Genomic DNA, 20335 nt, shown 5'->3' with positions numbered 1-20335 from the left:
AAAATCTGCTTCCTCCAGATGGAAATGAGGGAAGTTATTACCACTTTCTCAAAATTTATGGACTATGTCCATAAAAAAACTATATGAAATATAGTGAAATGAACATTCTCTGTGAAGTTATTCTTTTTGTGTGTGGCTGGATGTAGTTACATTCTGTATGTCTAATTGCTACTTATTCGTGTGTCCACGTTGGTGTCACTTTCTGGAAAATTGGTAGATGACTTAGATTTGGAATTGTTCATGTTTTCAGAGAAAGACAAACACATTTGTATGTGTAGCTATGAATGTGAGTTATAGATTCATGTACGCAAACCCAAAGGCAGTTGGGTAGCAGCCAAAAGACCATGAGGCATGGTCTCAAAAGAGGCATAACATCCTCCATATTGCTTGTCTTTTTCCTTTATTTGGGATTATCTGGATGGATAAAATGCTGGACTGTATTTATGTGAGGAAGCACTCTTGAAGCCTTTTGGTCAGATGAAAATCAGACCTGGAAGAGAGAAGGGTTTAGTACATTGATCTGACAGATAATTTTTTAGGGGCTTGGCACCTGTCCTACTTTGTGTGTGTGACAAGATCTTCTCTTTTCCTCTTTCCTCCTTGTCTCTTTCTTTCTTCCCTTGTGATCAAAGTTGGCAAAGTGAAAAGTTGCTGGGTTTGCCTGCCTAGCATCTGTTCCACCTTATTTTTGTGATAGCATTCTGTTCTTTTGGGAACCATGCTATACCTAGCTCTCAGTCCATGTGATTCAGGTGGAGGGGCTCAACCCCCTGACTCCTGGGGCAGGCATGTGACCCAGACCTGACCAATCAGAACATTCCACCTTTTGACCATGGCGACTGTCTACGGTTAAGTACAATTCAATCAAAGCAATCTGAGACAATGCTGAGACTTTTGTTGGAGGGGTTAAAATGAGAGAATCCCTTTTTTGCTGGATTAGCTGAGTAGAGAATAAGCCTGGCCTGCTGGCAGCCATTTTGACACCATGAAGGGAGAGCTTGTCTGAGAATGGAGACAACACAGAAGGAAGCAGAATTAAGAGATGGGGAAAATGAAGCCAAGGCCTGATAGCTTTCTCTGATTCCTGGGTACTGCTGACCCCAAAGATAAGTCTATCCTTAGATTTTTTTGGGTTATATTTGCCAGTAGACTTTTTTTCTTCTGTATTGGGTGTATAAAGAAATCTGAGTAACATAGAGAAAATAACAACCCTGTGCCATCGAGTCGACTCCGACTCATAGCGACCCTATAAGACAGAGTAGAACTGCCCCATAGAGTTTCCAAGGAGAGTAATACAGAGGGAGACCAATAACGTTTATCTATTGCTTGTGTGTGGAGAAAGGTACTTAATGGTATGAATATAAGGGCCATAATATAAAATACTTAGAAAGGAAAGGCAGCCATTCACTTTAAATACCACCTGGGGAGAGAAAAGCCTTCTTACAGCTCATGCTGTCTCAGCTTAATACAGTTCCCAATACCCCCAAGGGTAAAAAAAAAAAAAAAGTGAAAAGCAAAAGGACTAGAATAATTCCTTTTTCAATTGTGACAAGAGGGTCTTTGGTGGAGAAAGAGAAGAGGCATGGAGGGTAGAGGGGTGCTTGATGGCTTTCCAGTTCCTGACATACTTCCTTTAAGTTTGGGTACGTGTGCCTGTATTTTACTTTCTAACTACACATGTCGGAATGCTAGTCCAGTTCTGAGACAGTAGATCATCTCAAGCTCTAGTCCTCTAGCAATTCTCCCACAGGTGACAACAACGTGAGCGTGCAAATAATTAGCAATTAGTTAGATAACATAAAACATGCAAGGTAAAGGCTGCCTGTTCAGACTCAAGGAAGTGAATAAAAAGAAGGCACCCAAATGACTTTTTCATTGTACCCATCTCTTTTAGCCTGCCCCACTTCCTTCCAACCACAGAAACATGCGGCCTTTCTTAGTTCTTCATCTCTGTCTGCATCTCTCTGTTTATAGGCACCACTTGAGATGGGACTGAAGCTGGAGCTGCAGTGGGTATGGGGGTCTGGAGAGCCTGACTTTTGTGAGACTATAATCTCATCCCATGGCCTACTGATTTTATAAAGGGTGATAAGGTTCACAATGTTTATTTGAATGGGAAGGAGACTGTTCCATGGCCTAAGAACATGGAAACTTGTTTTTAAGGAGCAGCACAAGGCAGCCAGATTTGCTCTGGCTTTCTCCTGTGCTTCTGAAAGTATGGTACGTGAGAGCCAAGGCATCCTAGGGGTCTGTGAGAGTCAGAATTTGCCAGGGAGTAGCGAGTCGGAATTGACTCGATGGCACTGGGTTTGGGTTAGCAAAGGCCACTTCAGCAATTGAAGATTTCCTGAGAGCTCTGTCTCTGCTATGGCATGACCTGGAAAATAAAAAAAGCCCAGATAAATATGGGCCACTCTTTCACTTTCATATAATAATGTATCCATTTTGTGTGTATACTTCCATGGGCTCTTACCACTGTATGCATCTGAACCACTTCCAGAATCAAGGATATGGATGACTCTTAATTTCACCTCGCTCATTCCACCTTTTTATTTACCAGTCCTTAAAACTAAGCCTTCCATAACTCCAAAGAAGACAGACACACACAAAAAAATCCCACAGTTGAAAAATTCATTACTTGCCTGGAAAAACTCCAGTCAGTCATGTTAGATAAAAATTGCTGAATGTATCTTTTTTTTTTTAAATCCAGATCTGAATGGATAGCAAATATGAGAAATTTGAGCTGTGGAAAGAATTCTTTGGGATAGATATAAGCTATTGAAAATTGAAACTCGGAAAAACATGCCATGTCATCTCAGTCACAATTATTCTATTGCGCTTTACGCATTTCTGTTAGAGGAAACCTTTTTTTTTTTTTCTTTCTGTGACAAAAATACAGCTTACTAAAAAAGAATTTGCTCTCAATGAAAGGGTTTTTCATGATTCAATTAGAAAGACCACATTATTTGATACAAACAGAATTTCCACTTACGCTCGCTATAATTGAAAATAGAGAAATGCTCTTGCCTACACCTTCACAATTAAATGTCTGGGATTTTCCCCTTAAGTTGCATATGCCTTTCTGTGTTTTTGCCTTCTTTTCTTTTGCTACCTTCAAATCTAGCTGAATGACTACTATGTACCAGGTACTATGCTAGTCTGAGGATACAGTGGTGACAAGGCAAGGCACCACCTTTAAGTAGCTGTGGCTTTTGCTGGAAACCCTGGTGGTGTAGTGGCTACGAGCTACGGCTGCTAACCAAGAGTTCGGGAGTTTGAATCCACCAGCAGCTTCTTGGAAACTGTATTGAGTAGTTCTACTCTGTCCTAGAGGGTCGCTATAAGTTGGAATTGACTTGTTGGCAATGAGTATGGCTTTTGCTTTCTACCTCATAAATCCACTCTCAGTCTCATCCCCGCTTCTAGTTGGTCTATTGCTACCTGTGCAAATAGGGCTATAAGTGGACAATTGAGAAAAGAGGAGAGAACAGAAAGGGGAGGAAGAAAAGTAGTCCAATACCTACTTTCCATTTGATGAACACTAGCAATTATGTTTATCCCCCCCCCATTTGTCAGAGCTAGGGTTCGAGATAGAAAACCCAAAAAAACCAAACCCAGTGCCATCGAGTCGATTCCGACTCATAGTGACCCTATAGACAGAGTAGAACTGCCCTGCAGAGTTTCCAAGGAGCGCCTGGCAGATTCGAACTGCAGACCCTTTGGTTAGCAGCCATAGCATTAACCACTATGCTACCAGGGTTTCCCAAGGTAGAAAAGATTTTAAAAATTTCCAACTAAAAGCAAAGAACCATCTTAAAAAAAAAAAAACCAAACCCAGTGCCATCGAGTCGATTCCGACTCATAGCGACCCTATAGGACAGAGTAGAATTGTCCCATAGAGTGTCCAAGGAGCGCCTGGCAGATTCAAACTGCTGACCCTTTAGTTAGCAGCCATAGCACTTAACCACTATACCACCAGGGTTTCCAAAAGAACCATCTAGAATCTAGAACAACTCAATTCCCTAGTGTTTGTCCACATCACCCACAAAACCCTCCCTCAGCAGCTCTAGCTACAGAGAGAAATTAAAGTCACTGCCAGACATAATGAATGGCCCAAGCATCTAGTAATTACTGTCTTTCTAACATGTCAGAAATTTGGAGAAGAGTGTAAACTGTTTCGGATGGCTATGATATTATTATTCAGAACACTGGAGCAGTGGTTTACTAAATATAGATAGCAGATAGTCAACTTACCAAGTTTAAATCTGATATATTCTAGTGATGATTTCAGTTGTTACGAGTCTGAACAATAGGCTTTTTGATGCCTTTTCAATTAAGTGGCTTCTTAATGAAAACACTAAAAAGTAAAACCCAATCTACTCCACAAATATAATTGTGATTTTTAAAGAAATGAAAATAATTTTTAGGAATAGCCATTTACTTCTTGACCAGTGACTTCTGAGACTTTTCATGATGCAATGGCTCATTTAAATACCACTGTTGTCTTTTTGAGACCTATGATTTCTATATTAACATTTTATTCTAGACTTCAAAGGGCACCTGGTAGCCATGTGGGCCTTCTGGTCAACTGTGGTGTGACTGTGGCTCTTCGGTCACACCAATGTGAGACTTTCTTGAGACCAAAGGATGGAAGTGGATGTGTTGGCATGGAAGGTCATAGCTCTTGGCTTCTAGGAAGAAAGGCTCAAAAAAATTCATAGTGTTATGAGAAATTAAAAATAAGCATGATAACCAGGTAGTCATAAAGAATATTACCATGCAATTTTCCCCACATCCTTGGGATCACGGTTTACAACTTGTAAAAAAAAAAAAAAAAATTTTTTTTTTTGAAATAATAAAGTATGAGGACACAAGAGGCATTGATGATTCAGTGGTAGAATTCTTGCTTTCTATCAGGAGACCTGGGTTTCACTCCTGGCCAATGCACCTCATGTTAGCCACCTGTCTGCCACCTGTCTGTCAGTGGAAGGCTGCACGTTGTTGTGATGCTGAACAGGTTTCAGCGGAGCTTCTAGATTAAGTCAGACTAGGAAGAAAGGTCTGTATATTTGCTTCCGAAAATCAGCCAATGAAAATTTTATGGATCACAAGGATCAGATCTGTAATTTTGTTCTATTGTGCATGGGGTCCTTACGTTTGGGGGCCAACTTGATGACAGCTAACAACAACAACAACAACAGGGCTATCTGACCCGGATTAAAAAGCTGTAACTCCCTCTGTTCAACAGAAAACTACCACGTAAATGCTAAACCATTACCCAATGACTAGGCAACAAACACTGGGCAGTAAGTCAAGCAAAAAAAAAAAACAAAACAAAAATTTACAAAATGGTAGAGTCCAAATCATTTTTATCATTACCCCCAAACTCCTAGTGAAATTATATATTTTTATGTATATCTTCAGGCCATTTATAAAGAAACCTAATATGAAGGAGACTATTTTCTGCTGCTCCTTTAAAATAAATAAATAATCCTATCTCATGAAATTTCTGAGATGAAAATTCTTCAGCAATCTCTCATCAACAGAACCCTCCTTGGATATTAGGCAACAGGAGAGAAATAATGGAATAATAGCCTTCCACATGAGAGAATTATGGTAAGTTAACATTAGGTTGAGCTGCAGTCCAGTCAAAAGAAAAGTTCTGAGCTGAGCCTGTCACAGAGTCTCTAAAAGAAGACCACGAATATGTGTTTTCAGGTTGTCTTCCTCATATTCAGCCTGTAGTAACTTGAACCAAGAATTGGCTTTTTATGGAGATTTATGATAATAGCATTGCCATTCAAGAATGGGTGGCTATCATCATAAATAAAGAGCAGACACAAAGGGTTATGAAGATACAAGACAGAGAGAGAATTTGTCAAGGTGGGTAAATCATGGACTTACTTATATTGCAAATAAGTGCACGCTACAAAAGCAATCACTCCTTAGGAGAAAATCTTTTCTTCTGCCCTGGAAAAACCAAGTCAAACTGCTGTGGTTCCAATTTCCTGACCTTGCCCAAAAGACTCCTGGGCCTTCCTAGAGCTGAGAATTCAAGGCCTGGTCCCTCCATTTTGTGGTGCACACGGGCTGAGCTGCTCTGATGAACAAAAGGTGTAGATTTCATGAATACCAAATCTGCTTTGGCCTGTGGGTTTATATTTAGGGTCAACAGTCCTGATTAGGCTTTCTTTCTGCAGGAGACCACAAAGCTACTGAAATCCAGTTCAAAGCCCTTCCTGAAATATGAAAGGGGAAAAAAGAGAGCAGACTCCTTATTCCCCATGCTTGCCCTAAAAGTTGAAGAGGCAGGGCCCAAGTGTCTCCCCACATTTCCTTTGGACACTGAAATCTGTGTAAGGGAACGTGTTTCCATGTCCTGCTTTATTGTTTCAGCTGTTATGAGAGCTGGGGATATCAATTACGCTCTGCCTGGAGATGCTGACCTGTACCGCGGCTCCCGGCTTACAAGCTGGCCTCCCCTGCTCTAACTGCTCCACATTTAAATAAGTGCCTGCCGGCCAGATTCTTCCTGAGGCTACCACTCTGGCCTTCCCATCCCCACTAAATGATTCATTAGGTTGGATTAACTGTTTAAAAACTACTATTTACCAAAGGGTCCTCAGGGATTCTCACACACTCCATCATTTTTAGCTGGTCCCAGCAGGGCGGAATCCACTTTAAGGCTCCTCGGGCCGACAATGTGGGTTTTGTTAGCCCCAATTTACTTAAAAGCTCAAGAGGGCATTTATTTTGTGAGATGCGGCATATGCACTTTCATTTCCTAGCCTATGCGTTCCCAATATGCCTCCTGTCCTAAACATCTAAGTGGGCATTCCACAAAAAAGACTGAACCAGACAGGAGCGATAATACCAATGCTTCGAGGTTACACGGGATCTATTTTCATGCCTCTGTTACCCAGGCCTCCTTTTTGGTTGGTGCCATTTTCTGCCTATAAGCAGCTGTGTGCACAATGAGTGGTGCCTGCCAAATGGCCATTTGTGGGCGCAATTAGACACCTGTGCCTTCAAATAAGTTGCAAGCACCTAATTGTGTCTGCATGTAGCCACTTGTGGGTGCAATTATCCAGAAATCCAGGTGTGCCTGGTATTATTGACAATTTCAGGGGCAAAAAAAAGTGTTTTCCAAATACAGGAGGCTCAGGTTGAACACATGCCCTTCAGACTGAAGCTACCACTACTATGTCTAGATGGACTCTCTTTGTTGTAGAGTTTAGAGCAATGCTCCCCAGTGAAAATAGTGTCAACCATATATATAATTTAAAATTTTCTAGTAGTTAAATTTGAAAGTAAAATGAAATGGGTGAAGCCAATGGTAATAATTTATTTTATGTCACCCAGTGTATCCAAAATGTTAGCATTTCAATATGTAATCAGTATTAAACAAAATCATTTTTTCATACTTATTAGTCTTCAGTTTGTTTTAGGGTTTAGTACTAGAGCCCATGTGTGTTTTACACCTACATCACATCACAGTTCAGGCTGGTCACAGTTCAAGTACTTGAGAGCCACATGTGGCAGTAGCTACCATATTGGACAGCACGTGTCTAGAAAAAATTGTTTTCAATTGTGATTAATTGTCTGGGATTTTTAACCTGTAATCCCATTCCTGAGTATTTACAAATCAAATTTCAAAGATAAAACATCTGAAAATGCTACTTAGTGTCTTAGGGTTGTCACCATTTAGCATGGCTCTTCGTAATAAGAATTCCCAGTAAAATAAAGTACAATGTTGAAAATCTGTCTGCATCTTTCTATGTCCTTATGGTTCATACGGAGTATGTTCGGACTGCTTTTGTAAGTGGCACAGTTCTACTCTGTCACACACATGGGTCACTATGAGTCAGAGTTGATTTAACAGCAATTTGTTATGTAAAAGTTTTTTACAAAATTAACTGTATTTTTATACAATTAAGTTATCTATTCACACACACATGCACACACTAACAACCAATTACCCACTTTTTGTTCCCTTTCCTATTACCCTCAGAGTGGCCAGTTCAGCCACCCAGCTGTCCTGGTTCTGTGCCTCTTTCTCCAGCTACCATAGGGAACTGCTGGCCAGGACATTTCTTCTTCATCCCTTCCTTTTTATCTCCCCTGTACCAGTCAGCAAGAGAATGGAGCATGCCCAGTTTTCCTCTGGGTGTTACGAATAAACAACTCAGTTAATGCCATCAGAATCTTTCTCTAATAGAGCTCCACTTCCTCCCCTACCCCACCCACTTCTGCCCAGACACCTCAAGAAAAAACTTTCCTTGTTTCTTTTGGTTCCATTTGCCCTTTGCTCCATTGCCAAAAATATCTGAGGAAAAGGCAATAATATAGATTACTACTCTACAGAATTTTCTAAGAAAAAAATATCCCACTGGAACAAAAACCATCAAACCTGGGCAGTGCGCAGAGGTCTCCTTAAGAACTTCAGCAACAGCTTCCAGCTACTTCCTCATCCTTCTCTGATTGAATCTGCTTTTCCTCAAGTACAATTATAAAACAGATGAAACACGATTTCTTATTCGATTTTATATACTTCTGTCTGCTTAATTACCAGCATTGTAATGGTATTCTTAAAGGTAATGTTTCTTCATTCTGTTTCTTTTCATTTTTTGTTTTGGAACTCTAGAGTCGTGCCCCAGAAGGCAAAAGGGTGTGAATTAACCTGAGTCCACACTCTGGAGAGAAAGCGCACTCTGCAGCAGGTGTGTCAGCCAATGTCGCAAAGCTGCAATAATTTTAAAACTTTTTTTTCCTGTGGACAGCACTTCAATTATATAATGGGTTAAATAGGTTTGTGTAGCAGCAAGCCTGCCAACCTGCTTACTGGGTAGAGCATTGTTTTTATGAGGAAATGCATCCTAAGTTCCAGAGCACTTGGTACATACACAGGATGTAGAAATACAGCCTGCTGAAGATTGAGGACTGCCTACATGAGCACTGGATTTGGGCTGGCTCACCAGTTCCTTCCCACCTAGTTATTTCCAAATGGCAGCCAGAAACCAAGACAGCAGGACCAGGAACCTCACCTGGGGCTGGGGCCACTGCCAGGGCCTAAATCCAATTCACAAAAGTTGTCTCAGAGAAGATAATTATCATGTGCTAGAAAACTAGAATTATGTCTTCTCCCACCATCTTTTTATTCTAAGAACATCAAATTAATTGTTTCAGACTCTACAGGTATCTTCTAATTGAAAATGTTAGTTAACATTGATCCTATCAAATGCTTGAAATATGAGTGTTACCTCAATTTAAGAGACTTTATTTCCAAAAATATCCAAGTATTGTATACTCAAATGGCAGGAAGATCTTACTTGATATTACAAGTTACTTCCAGTATGAAATAGGACAATTTAGAGTTAAACTTGTCATGATAATTCTGAAGAAGGTTATTGAAATTATTGTTGCATCAAGGAGGGTAGGTTTTTGCAAGGTATTTTAGTGTCTAACAGTTCTCATGATTCAACTGATGAAGAAGAAAACAACCATCTATGGAATGGTTGAAAAATAGGAAGGTTTCGTATCTCTCTTATATGACTATTGTTACCCATTGTTGTGGAGTCAATTCTGACTCAGAGCGACCCTAGAGGACAAAGTAGAACTGCCCCATAGGGTTTCCAAGGAGCTGCTGGTGGATTTGAACTGCCAACTTTTTGGTTAGCAGCTGTAGCTCACTAGAGCTCTCTCTTAACCACTGCACTATCAGGGCTCCAATGCCGTTGCCATGGAGTCGATTCCAACTCATAGCGACCCTCTAGGACAGAGCAGAACTTCTCCATAGGGTTTCCAAGGAATGGCTGGTGGATTCAAGCTGCAGACCTTTTGATTAGCAGCTGTAGCTCTTAACCACTTTGTCTGAGAAGCCTGAGATGACTATCATTGGTAGGTCCATTTTTGTTTCAAAGTTCTACTCTTTGTAATTAATTCTTTAAAAAATTCCAGTTATGTATAGACAGAAACATGTAAAGGCCCCTTTTTAGGACTGAAACTTATTCCTTAAGTTTTTGGGTAATTAAAAGAAAGGAATTAGTATGGCTTTTGGTACCAAATTCAAGACAGCAAGTCAGTGATACATGTTCCCAGCTCCCCTCTGGTCATGGCCCTTTAGTCCCTGCCACGAAGCAATATCAACACGCCCTCTTGTTACAGTGTCACCGCACACATGTCATTCCCATTATTACAGATGTCCAGGAAGAGAGAGGAGACGTGTGTTTTATTACAGGCATGAATGATAGCGCGAGATTGGCCTTCCAAGGGGCACTCTACTAAAATGGGTGATTCAGAGATGCTGTGCCTCATACTTGAAAAAAGATCTAAATTTATTATGTTTAATGTTTAATATAAATCACCAAACCTGCAAGTGTTATAAAAATGAGCTAAAATGCTGCTTAACAGACATTATTAAAGAGTCTTAAGTATGGAGCCATTTCTAATTGGTAAAAGTTCACAGATGAACACTTCTTGCAAGCACTCATTTTTAAGAAATATTTCTTCCAGTAAGAAGGCCTTTATTTCAGTATGAGATATAATCCAGGGAACAAATCTCTTTATGAAAGTATCATCTTTAAGTTCACAGAAGGAATCTCAGGGGAATCTATTATTTAAATCTTACTCCTCGTTAACTATAATAGGAGACAAAAGCATGTTTAAAGATAATTGAGAATAAAATGGTAAACAGTCTAAGCTAGCACATTGGAGAAAAACTCTACTGTGTTGGGCAAGAAATGTCAAGAACCAATCAACTATTATTAGTCTCACACATACACACAAATTAAAAGAATAGGGCAGAAAATTATCTGTGCTGTTTTTACCATCCTGATTAAAGGATATAAACATGGGTAATTTAAGATTAATTTGTGAAAGAGTATGCTGTCATTTCAATTAAGGAAAAGAGACTCATTGTTTAGCTGTCCCACCTCAGCAAAGGCACCACCTGAAACCCAGGAAGTTTGGCCTCCAAAATGGGACTTGCACAGTAAACAAATTTTTAGCCACAAAATATGATTTGCAAAATTGGCTTCAAGTAGTGCGGGCTGGATATCACATCTGCTGGGGAGCAAAATTAAAGCTGTCATCCATTCACACAAAACCCCCAACAGCTTGGCAGCCTCTGGTGTGTGCTGCTTCATAATCGCAGCTGCCTTCCCTATCCGCATGGACACCCTTTGGGGACTCTGCTCCATCAGCCTGTTCATTTAAATTTTCAGATAGATCATGGAAGATCTTCAGGTCACAGGGGAGATCTCCTCTTGGGGGAGGAGAACAGGAGACATCCAGGAAGAACTGAATAACCCACAACGGCTTTTTCCCCCTTCTGCGGATCACTCAGGAAACACTGACGGCCTAGTGTTTAAGAGCTATGGCTGCTAACCAAAAGGTCGGCAGTTTGAATCCTCTAGACGCTCCTTGGAAACCCTGTAGGGCAGTCCTACTCTGTCTGTTAGGGTTGCTATGAGTCGGAATCTAGTTGATTCCGACTCATAGCAACAAGTTTTTTTTTTTTTTTTTTTCCCGATCACTCAGATTTTTCTATTAACTCATTGGCTTGGACAGTTTTCTTCTCCCCTCTCCTTAGATTTCTCTTCTTTTTCTCCCCCCCCCCCTTTTTTTTTAAGGTAAGTTCTGAGTAGCTTGGTATAGGAATAACAACCAAAAGCCATGCTAATTCCTCTCTTAATTACTCAAAAATTTAAGAAATAAGTTTCAGTGCCTAAAAAAAAAAAGGGGGGGGCCTTTAAATGTCTCATTTCTGTTTTGAAAAGAAGGTTCAGGGCCTGTAGGAATAAACAATTGGAATGTAAGGCAGAGAGATACATTTTCTTACAGCTTAAAAACCTGATTCATTTTACGGGCTAATCTAGTTTTTCTTTACATTACTTGTACGCTTACTATGGATAAACTTTATTATAACATAGCTCATTATAATCAATTTTAAAAAACAAATATTTCCTGAGCACCTACAATTTGTCTAAACACAGCAGAGGGCACAGAAAAACTGAACACATGATCCTTACTCTCAAAAAGCTTACACTTTATAGGTGGGGAGATGAGCTATATAAATGCATGAAATATAAGGATAATTTCATAGAATATGTCAGTGTAAAAATCCTTATAAGAATGACATAGATTTAGATCTGCTACAAAGTTAAATGACATAATTACTGCGTAACAATAAAATCTGGATGTAACATGGTTAGCTTGAAACGTGGACCTTGGGTAACTCCATTTTGACATTACCATGTCCATACTGTTTCTTCTTATGATTCTACTTTTATCATTTATTCTTATTATCATAAGAATAGATCTTGCAAAGGTATACTCCTTATTTATGTTTTGTAGTACATACCCCTTCATCTGCTTATGTACTTTGCCAACAATTTAACTTCAGTTTTCTGTACAGGTGCCTAGGTGATTATTAAGGTTAAATACAGATGTTTCTTAACTTCTTAAATGTCACAAACATATGCAAATAAAGTTTTATGTTATTTGTGGACCTTGCTCTTTGAATGCACATAGTTATATAACTGACAAGGGATTTAAAACTCTTACTTTGGATGACACAATATTAATTAAACTCCATCTAACACATGATTATATTTTCTGCAGTCATCGACAATAGAAGTTTATTTGGTTGAACGCACTGGGAATAAACATCCTGCCAAGGTAAGGAGAGAACGGGCAGAAGAGCAGAGTCTGAAGGAAGCCAATTGTTGCGGCAGCTGTGGGGCTCATCAGAGGAAGAGCAGCTGCTCAGTGGCCCATTGGTGGGAGCGGTGCAGAGCTGGGCCCTTGTGAACATCTCAGGTGAGAAATTAGCTAGAAATCTGCGTGAGAGCGGATGGACGTTGATGTGGAGAACAATCCAGTGAGGTGTGGCCTTTGCATCACTACAGCAGAAAGGCTAAGTATTATCCTGTGGCCTGAGCTGCTTCCTATCAGTGTTCCAGAAATAAGATCCAGAATCAGATGGATGTTCCAGAAATAAATGTCAAAGAAGAGGCCAGAAAATAAATACACATCTTTCTTAGAAAAGCAGTGGTTGGTTCTGAACCAATCCACCAGGAAAGCCAAACACCCAGAAGGTTAAGAAGGTGGTAGCTTCCAAAAACCAACTGTAGTAAACCATTCGCCAAGAGGAGGGAGACTCAGCATTCTTGGAGACACTGTTAGAGTGTTAAATATCCTTTAAAGGAAATAAAGAAATCTTTATTTCCATAGTGTTTTTATCTCAGGGAAAGAAAAAAAAACTTTATTCATCTTTAAACTATGCTTGTGAAATATTTAGATATATGTTACCTGTTTATCCTACTTTTATTCTTTGTTCTCTCTCATGCTTTATTTTTTTTGTAATTTGGCCCAGATGGGATTTGAATAAAAATCCATGTACATTTGCTTTCTCTTTTAAAATTCACCTCTTGCCCACTGTGCCTCAGATCCTCAGAATTAGTACCCATTTGTCATCTTGTCCCATTTCCCTGACACATTTCAAGCATAAAAATTAAGAAAAATATTTTTGTCAAACATTGTTTTTCCTTGGCTCCCCCTGACACTTTTTTGTTTGGGTAGATTTTAAAACAGCAGAGTACTTAAAAAGGTATCCTGATACAACACATAGTTAAAGGGGCAGACGATTGCTTTCCCATTTTTCACTAAGGGTGCTTGCAAGATGGGCCCCCTGGCTAAAGTAAACGATGAACCTTTCTTTTTTGGACAGATGAAGCCTCAGACTCTATTTTTAAGTTTGTAAATGATACCTTTGGCACCCTCTCTCTCTCTCTCTCTTTTTTTTTTTTTTTTACAATTAATACCAGCTTTTTTATTATTCTGTAGATGCAATGATCAAAGACAACCTGGGTGACCATCAACTTTTAGAGCTAAAGGGACCTTAAAGACAACATAGCCTGACACCTTTGATTTCTTAGATATTGAAAGAGGTCCAGGTAAGTCACATCTTCTAAGGCTCCTGATACATTAACAATAAGGAAATGGCCAAACTGGCTTACAAAATTTATATTTTTTTAATGTTCGAATTTATCAAATTAAATTTTTTAGTAAACATACAAAATGTGATGCATCTGTGCTAGTTATAAGTTATGCTTTGTTTGTTTGTTTGTTTTATTGTGATCCCGGGTGGCATAAACAGTCGAAACATTTACCAGTATTTTTTACATATACAATTTAACGACAGCCATGGCTCTCTCCGTTTAACTCCTCAGCGACTTCTTTCCTTCACAGCTCCTGCAGGTCCCAAAGCCTCCCTACTTTCTAGCCCACTCTCCTTATCAATACAGAAAAGCATATTATCATATACATTTTAACCCAAAAATTCCCGTTTTTAAACTCTTTATCTGAACCATGGAGGGAAGAGCACTGTCTCCTGTTAAGCAAATTTTAAAGAAGCAAGTTAAAATGATGTGGAGCTGCCCCCAGTCAGACTGCTAAGTAAACGAGCCTTTATTTATTCTAGTGTATGCTAGATAATGGGTGTAATTACTACTGGGGATGATGAGCAGGTCTCTTTGAAAAGAACAGTTGATACAAGCAAGCACTGTGGGTGTAGATGTTTTTGAAATTATTCTAGAAGAGCAATTGTCCACTACAATTTGTGGTGGTAGCCAATTAACACACACCTCTCATTGGAGACAGAGAACTACAGTGTTTACATGGAGGGTAGACATGGTGCGTGATGCCCTTTATCTGGAAACCTCTTTCTGGAACTGTGATGCACTTGGTATCATAAGGAACTTCTGGCCCCAGGATGATACTTTGACTTGCAAAAAACACTGAGTGACATGTTTAGTCCTGTTTGTTGCCTGCTCTTGCTAAGTTCTCTTTAGGCAATTCATGAACTCTCCGCCCTTTTAATTTTATGCTTTTCACATTCCTAAAGAATGAGGTTCTCACCATATATTTGCCACAGGGTTATTGGTTTAGTAAACTTTGATGTCAGTTTTCATTCCAAAAATGACTTTTGCTGCACATGGTATAACCTTGTAACTGTGGTTTCTGAAATTCTGAAATAAGAAGTGTTTTATCTTTAAGGACAATTCTGCTATTCTGTGGTGAAGTTGTCAACACCTTTTAATATAAAAGCATGTCTTCCTTTTTTTCCCCAATATATAATTTCTTCCATATTGTCAATACTTCCCTCATCCAAGCCAATTTGTTGGCACGTTTCACCTCATACCACAGAAAGAAGCCACAGTATAGATTCTCCGTGCTGCCAGAGGAAGAACTGTTAATTTGTCTAGTCTGCAACCCATGCAATTTTTCTACTTTTTATATAGAGTATAAATTTCCTGATATTCATATTGGTATTTTATTAACTATTGAAGTTCTGGGTAAAAACAGGTGGCTTTTCGAGAGATGATTATTTCCTACATGTTCCTTTCCCATCATCTGAATACTCTTCATGGTGAAAAACACTATGATTCCAGTTTGGAGAAATCTGCATCTTTTATGCTGGAAAACCAAATAAAGCAAAATACTGTTCAAGGGGTTTGGTGTAAACTCTAAGAATTATTCAGCTTTATAAATCTCCATTTCCTTTTACTAGGTACTTTTCGAATCTCACTAGATGGTACCATGGATGATTTCTTCTAGCTGTCTATGTGCAGTCCTGTCATTCTTTTAGGGCCCAATATTGTCACAGCACTACCTTTCTGCCAAACCCTGTGTCCCCCCCAAAAGATATATTCAAGTCTTAAACCCTGGTACCTGTGAATTTGACCTTATTTAGAAATAGGGTCTTTGCAGATATAATTAATTAACATAAGGTCATACTGGAGTAGGGTGTCCTCTTATCCATTATGAGTGGTGTCCTTATAAAATGAGGAGAAGAGACACAGGCAGACAAAGGGAAGATGGCCATGTGAAGATGGAGTCAGCCAAAGATTGTCAGCCATTACCAGACGCTAGGAGAGAGGCAAGAAATAGATTCTCTCCCAGAGCGCTCAGAAGGTATCAACACTGCCGACACCCTGATTTTGGACTTCTAGCCTCCAGAACTGGGAGAATAAATTTCTTTTGTCTTAAGTCACCCAGTTTGTAGTATTTTGTTACAGCAGCCCTAGGAAATTAATTCACCATCCTCGCCATCTACTGAGAAAAGAATGATCCCCATCCACCAGGCTGTCCAAGCCCCAGATATGGACACCATCTTTGGCACCACACTTGCCCTCAACGCCCATACCTAATCAGCCAACAAGTCATGTCAATTTACCTCCTTAGCAGCACACAGCTCTCTTTCATTCCTGCTGTTCCCTGTGGTTACAGACTCATTTCAGGCCTTCAGTATTTTTCACTGGGATTATTTGAACAATTTTACATTACCCTTTCTGATTCCAGTCTTCTGTCTCTATTTTATTCTCCATGAAATGATCAGCCTTCAATGGCTTTCTGGATAGTCAATGTCATCAGCATACTGTATAAGGTGCTTCACAACTGTATGTCTTCCCACTTCCTTACTTTGAATTCTATGTTTGCATATAGAGTTTTAGCACTGGTTGTATTCTATTGCAATCGTCTATTTACTTGCCTCTCTCTCCCTTCCCCAACCTAAGCTTCCAGAGAGTAGACTAAAGATCTTGGGGAAAGGAATGTGTTTTGTTGAAGAATATCACCTCAGTGCCTTACTCAGTGCCAGCAACATAAAAAAAAAAAAAAAAATTACTGAATGAATCAGTCCATGAATAAACCAATCAATGAACAGTCAACTCTCCCTACCTTCTAGATCTCTCCCTACTGTGGAACATTACATTGAACGTCCCTTGCCAACTCAACTTCTCAAATGTCCTGTGCTTACCTGAGCTGCTTAGTTGACATAAGTTGTAGATTTACTCTCTTCTATCTGATTCCATCTTGTCTCCATCTTTACTCTGCTAAGCTTCAGCCAGATTCCCTATAACTTTCCTCCTAAGCATAAAGTACACTAAATCGAACTCTAATCTTCTTAAAGAGTTAATGTGCCTCCCTAAATGTCTAATTTACTACCAGAGAGTGACTTGGGCGCTGGGGAGAATCTGACTCATTATTTAATAGCCAATAAGGCCAGCTGTTTCATTTCAAGAAATTAATGGTCTTTAAAACCTGTCCGTATTGTACCAACTGCTCTTCTCAATGGAGAGCCAAGTGACTTTTATTAGTAAGGTTGATAAAATCCAAACCCTGTTAGTCTTGCTCGAGCCTTCTTCATAATACCAATAGAGTCTTCTGGGACATCTGGTTATTTTTGTTTTAACTCTCCCTATTGATTCTTTGAGATATTTTCTTTGTTGGGTTTTCTTTGGTTGCTCCCTTGGAGATTGCAAAAGGTGGTCTGACAGCTGCACTCCATGGCCTGGCGGCTTGACCCCAGGCCTACTTGACTTCTTAAGGAATGCCTTTCAGCATTAAGCCTAATTTGGCTGAGACAGTGAGCAGCTTGTTATTTTCAGGTTAGCTCATTCCATCCTTAGCCACCTGAAATTACTTATATGTTAAAAAACGTTCACATCAGAGGATGTTTTATGTAACCATTTTTCTCCTATTAATATCCCACCATTAGGCAAAAAGGTCAAGGAAAGGCTAGATTACACCACAAATCCATATTATGAGACAAAGATATAGCAACCCTTAAATTTTTAGCCATTGATCAGTATTTTACTTGAGGACATTTGGCTTTTAGAAATAAGAATGTATAAAATACATTTGCCTTCTACCAGCAGCTAACGTTTCTATTCTCTTCAAATATAAACTGTTGACAGTGGCACATAAGCAACTGTATAATGATATGGTAAGTACATTAAATGAACTATTTATTTAATATATATATATATATGGACATATATAGGTGTGTGTATATACATATGTACATATACATATATACACACACACACACACACACACACATGCATGGGGTGGCTATGGCTTGGTATTAATACTTTACTTTCTCTGGATGTCCTGTGGTTGTATGTTGCTAAAATCTACTACAGGCTTCACAGTGCTTTTTGTTCTGATAAAGATTGTTGCTTGCTCATTCTCACACGTGTTTACCCTCTCTACTTTCTGGGTATGAGACCAGGATGCAATTTTTTGAAAGCCGGGAAGGCAGCAAATGTCTAAATCCTTCTTTAGGCAGCAGTGGTGAGCACACAAATCTGGCCTCTGAAACTTAAGCAGATCCTGTAGTTCATATTGCCAGTGGGTATGATAGTTGGGGGGAGGGGATGGAGGCAACAGTCAAGAGTTTGATGCCATTCAACCTGCTTCTGGGATTTATTTGCTGGAAAAGGTTTTGTCCTGTTAAAAACAGAACAAAAAGTCAGGGCCCAGAATAGAAGCATGTAAACACACACTATGCTGTGTGGGGCTGAACGGTAGGCCATAATAAGGTTTCTTGCTAAGACTACAGGCAGTCCCCGGATTACGAATAAGTTCTGTTCCTAAATCTGTCTTTAAGTCAAATTTGTACATAAATTGAAACAGCTAGGTATGGTTAGGATCCAACGTCAGTTAGTCAAATGCTTGTCTGAGTATATAGTATATAATGTACCTTTCTATGCATAATAGCATTAAAGAAACACTTTCAGATACACTAGAACATCTTCAACATAATAATACAGTAATAACGTTTTGATGCACGTCCCAAAGTAGCACCCGTTTGTTATTAGGAACCATTATATGTACCTTCAATTTTTAATATAACAATAGGCTTTACACGGTTAGATCACAACTATGGGCTGTATGTAAGTTGGACGTTTGTAACCCAGGGACTGCCTGTATTATATTCATACTGATTTTGAAGACAACCTTCTCACCAACATGGTAAGCTATTCTTTGGGTATTTCCTTTTTTACAAATTTTTATAAATGAACTAGTCTTAGCGAGAGCATTGTCATTTTATTGAAGAAGAAAACAAATAAAAGCTAGTCACATAGGTGCTATAATGTGAGGTTCTTTTAAAATGACTCACTAAATCCCCTCTAATTCAGTAAGTCTTAACTTTATTGGGACACAAAACCTTTCCAGAAATATGGGTAAAATATTATTCATAGGAACTTGGCCCATAATGTCAGGTAGTTTAGGGATCCTCGGAAACTGATCAACGGACAATTTAGTTATACCTAGGCCCCCTTTCCTCTAACAATTCCTACGGAACTGTCCAAATTGACATGTATACTGTCTCAAGTCTCTCTCCAGTAAAACTGCATCTCTTTCTCACAGAGACTGCAAAAGCATCTTAAACAAACAAAAACCCTGCTGCCATCAAGTCGATTCCGACTCACAGGGACCCTACAGGACAGAGTAGGATTGCCCCATAGGGTTTCCAAGGAGTGACTGGTGGATTTGAACTGCTGACCTTTTGGTTAGCAGCCAAATTCTTAACCACTGAGCCACCAGGGCTTCAAAAATCAAGTTACAATATCATAAATGCTGTCTATAAGGATCACAGGTAGAGTTCTTATCAGAACTGAGGAACGCAGGAACACAGGTTCCAGAAGATGCAGGCCACACAAGCCAGTTCAATGGGTACACCTCACTCACATTGAGGAGGGTCACATCAGCAGACAGAGACTCAAGGAGAGAAGTATATTCTGCAAGAGAAGGAGCTGCCTTAAGAAAGAAGCCCATTTGGTGATCTCGGGTATTCACAAGACCCTGAAGACCTGGGGTTGTATCACATTCCAAGGGTCTAGGCCAGAATGCTCCCGGACACTCTAGTATCCTGACATATGGCCTAACTGCAGTCAGAGTAAGACTATAAATTGACTCTGAGTCGATAAACTGCATGGATATCTTCCACAAAGTTTGTACAAAGCCATCTAATGTGACTGTTGAGGCCCCCATGCGTTCTTTATAATTACAAAGATATTCCGGTTGATATTGCTTGAAACTATGTTATGAAAGTGCATTACTGCTTAGGGTGATATGTGTGTTCAAAGCATTCCTACAGTAAGAGTGTCAAAATAAAGGAATTAGTAAAATAACTAGAAGAAAATATGGGCAAATATTTATCTGATCTCATGAAAGGAGAGAACAATTTGCATATGAAAGCAAAGAAATCATAAAGCAAAAGATTGAAGGATTTAACTATAAAAAACTACAAATTTCCATTTACTATAAAGAAAATTTAAAGCTAAATGAAAATAATTTTAACCTACGACAGCGTTAATGTTAATAGATGAAGAGCTGTAGTAAATCAAGAAGAAAAAGAGAAGCACCTACACAGAAGGATATGCAAACAGAATAAATAAAAAAAAAAAAAATTCAAATTCCAGTAAACATACGAGAAAAGTTTAACCTCTCTAAGAGTAAGGGAATTACAAATTAAAACAATTTC

The 20335-nt window shown here is 39.2% G+C and overlaps 1 protein-coding gene and 1 long non-coding RNA gene across 11 annotated transcripts in view; one reads left to right on the top strand and one right to left on the bottom strand.

Moving 5' to 3' along the window:
* Positions 1–20335, bottom strand: part of PARD3B (par-3 family cell polarity regulator beta) — a 1165226-nt gene that overhangs the window by 37687 nt on the left and 1107204 nt on the right. Inside the window, exon 24 of one of the 10 annotated variants that reach the window (XM_049888917.1) lies at positions 2158–2377. The exons of the other annotated variants lie outside the window; for them this stretch is intronic. Coding sequence (XP_049744874.1) covers positions 2242–2377 — 136 coding nt within the window. The 3' untranslated portion in view covers positions 2158–2241. Of the gene's footprint in view, positions 1–2157; positions 2378–20335 lie in introns of those variants that run through there. 10 annotated transcript variants of the gene reach the window in all.
* LOC126078414 (uncharacterized) lies at positions 8199–14142 on the top strand. Its single transcript, XR_007518031.1, has 3 exons — positions 8199–8720; positions 12622–12819; positions 13846–14142. It is a non-coding gene; the product is annotated as an uncharacterized LOC126078414 (long non-coding RNA).

Source organism: Elephas maximus, chromosome 6 (genome assembly GCF_024166365.1).
Source record: "Elephas maximus indicus isolate mEleMax1 chromosome 6, mEleMax1 primary haplotype, whole genome shotgun sequence".
Taxonomy (NCBI): Eukaryota; Metazoa; Chordata; class Mammalia; order Proboscidea; family Elephantidae; genus Elephas; species Elephas maximus.
This window is presented reverse-complemented; position numbering and strand designations above follow the sequence as displayed.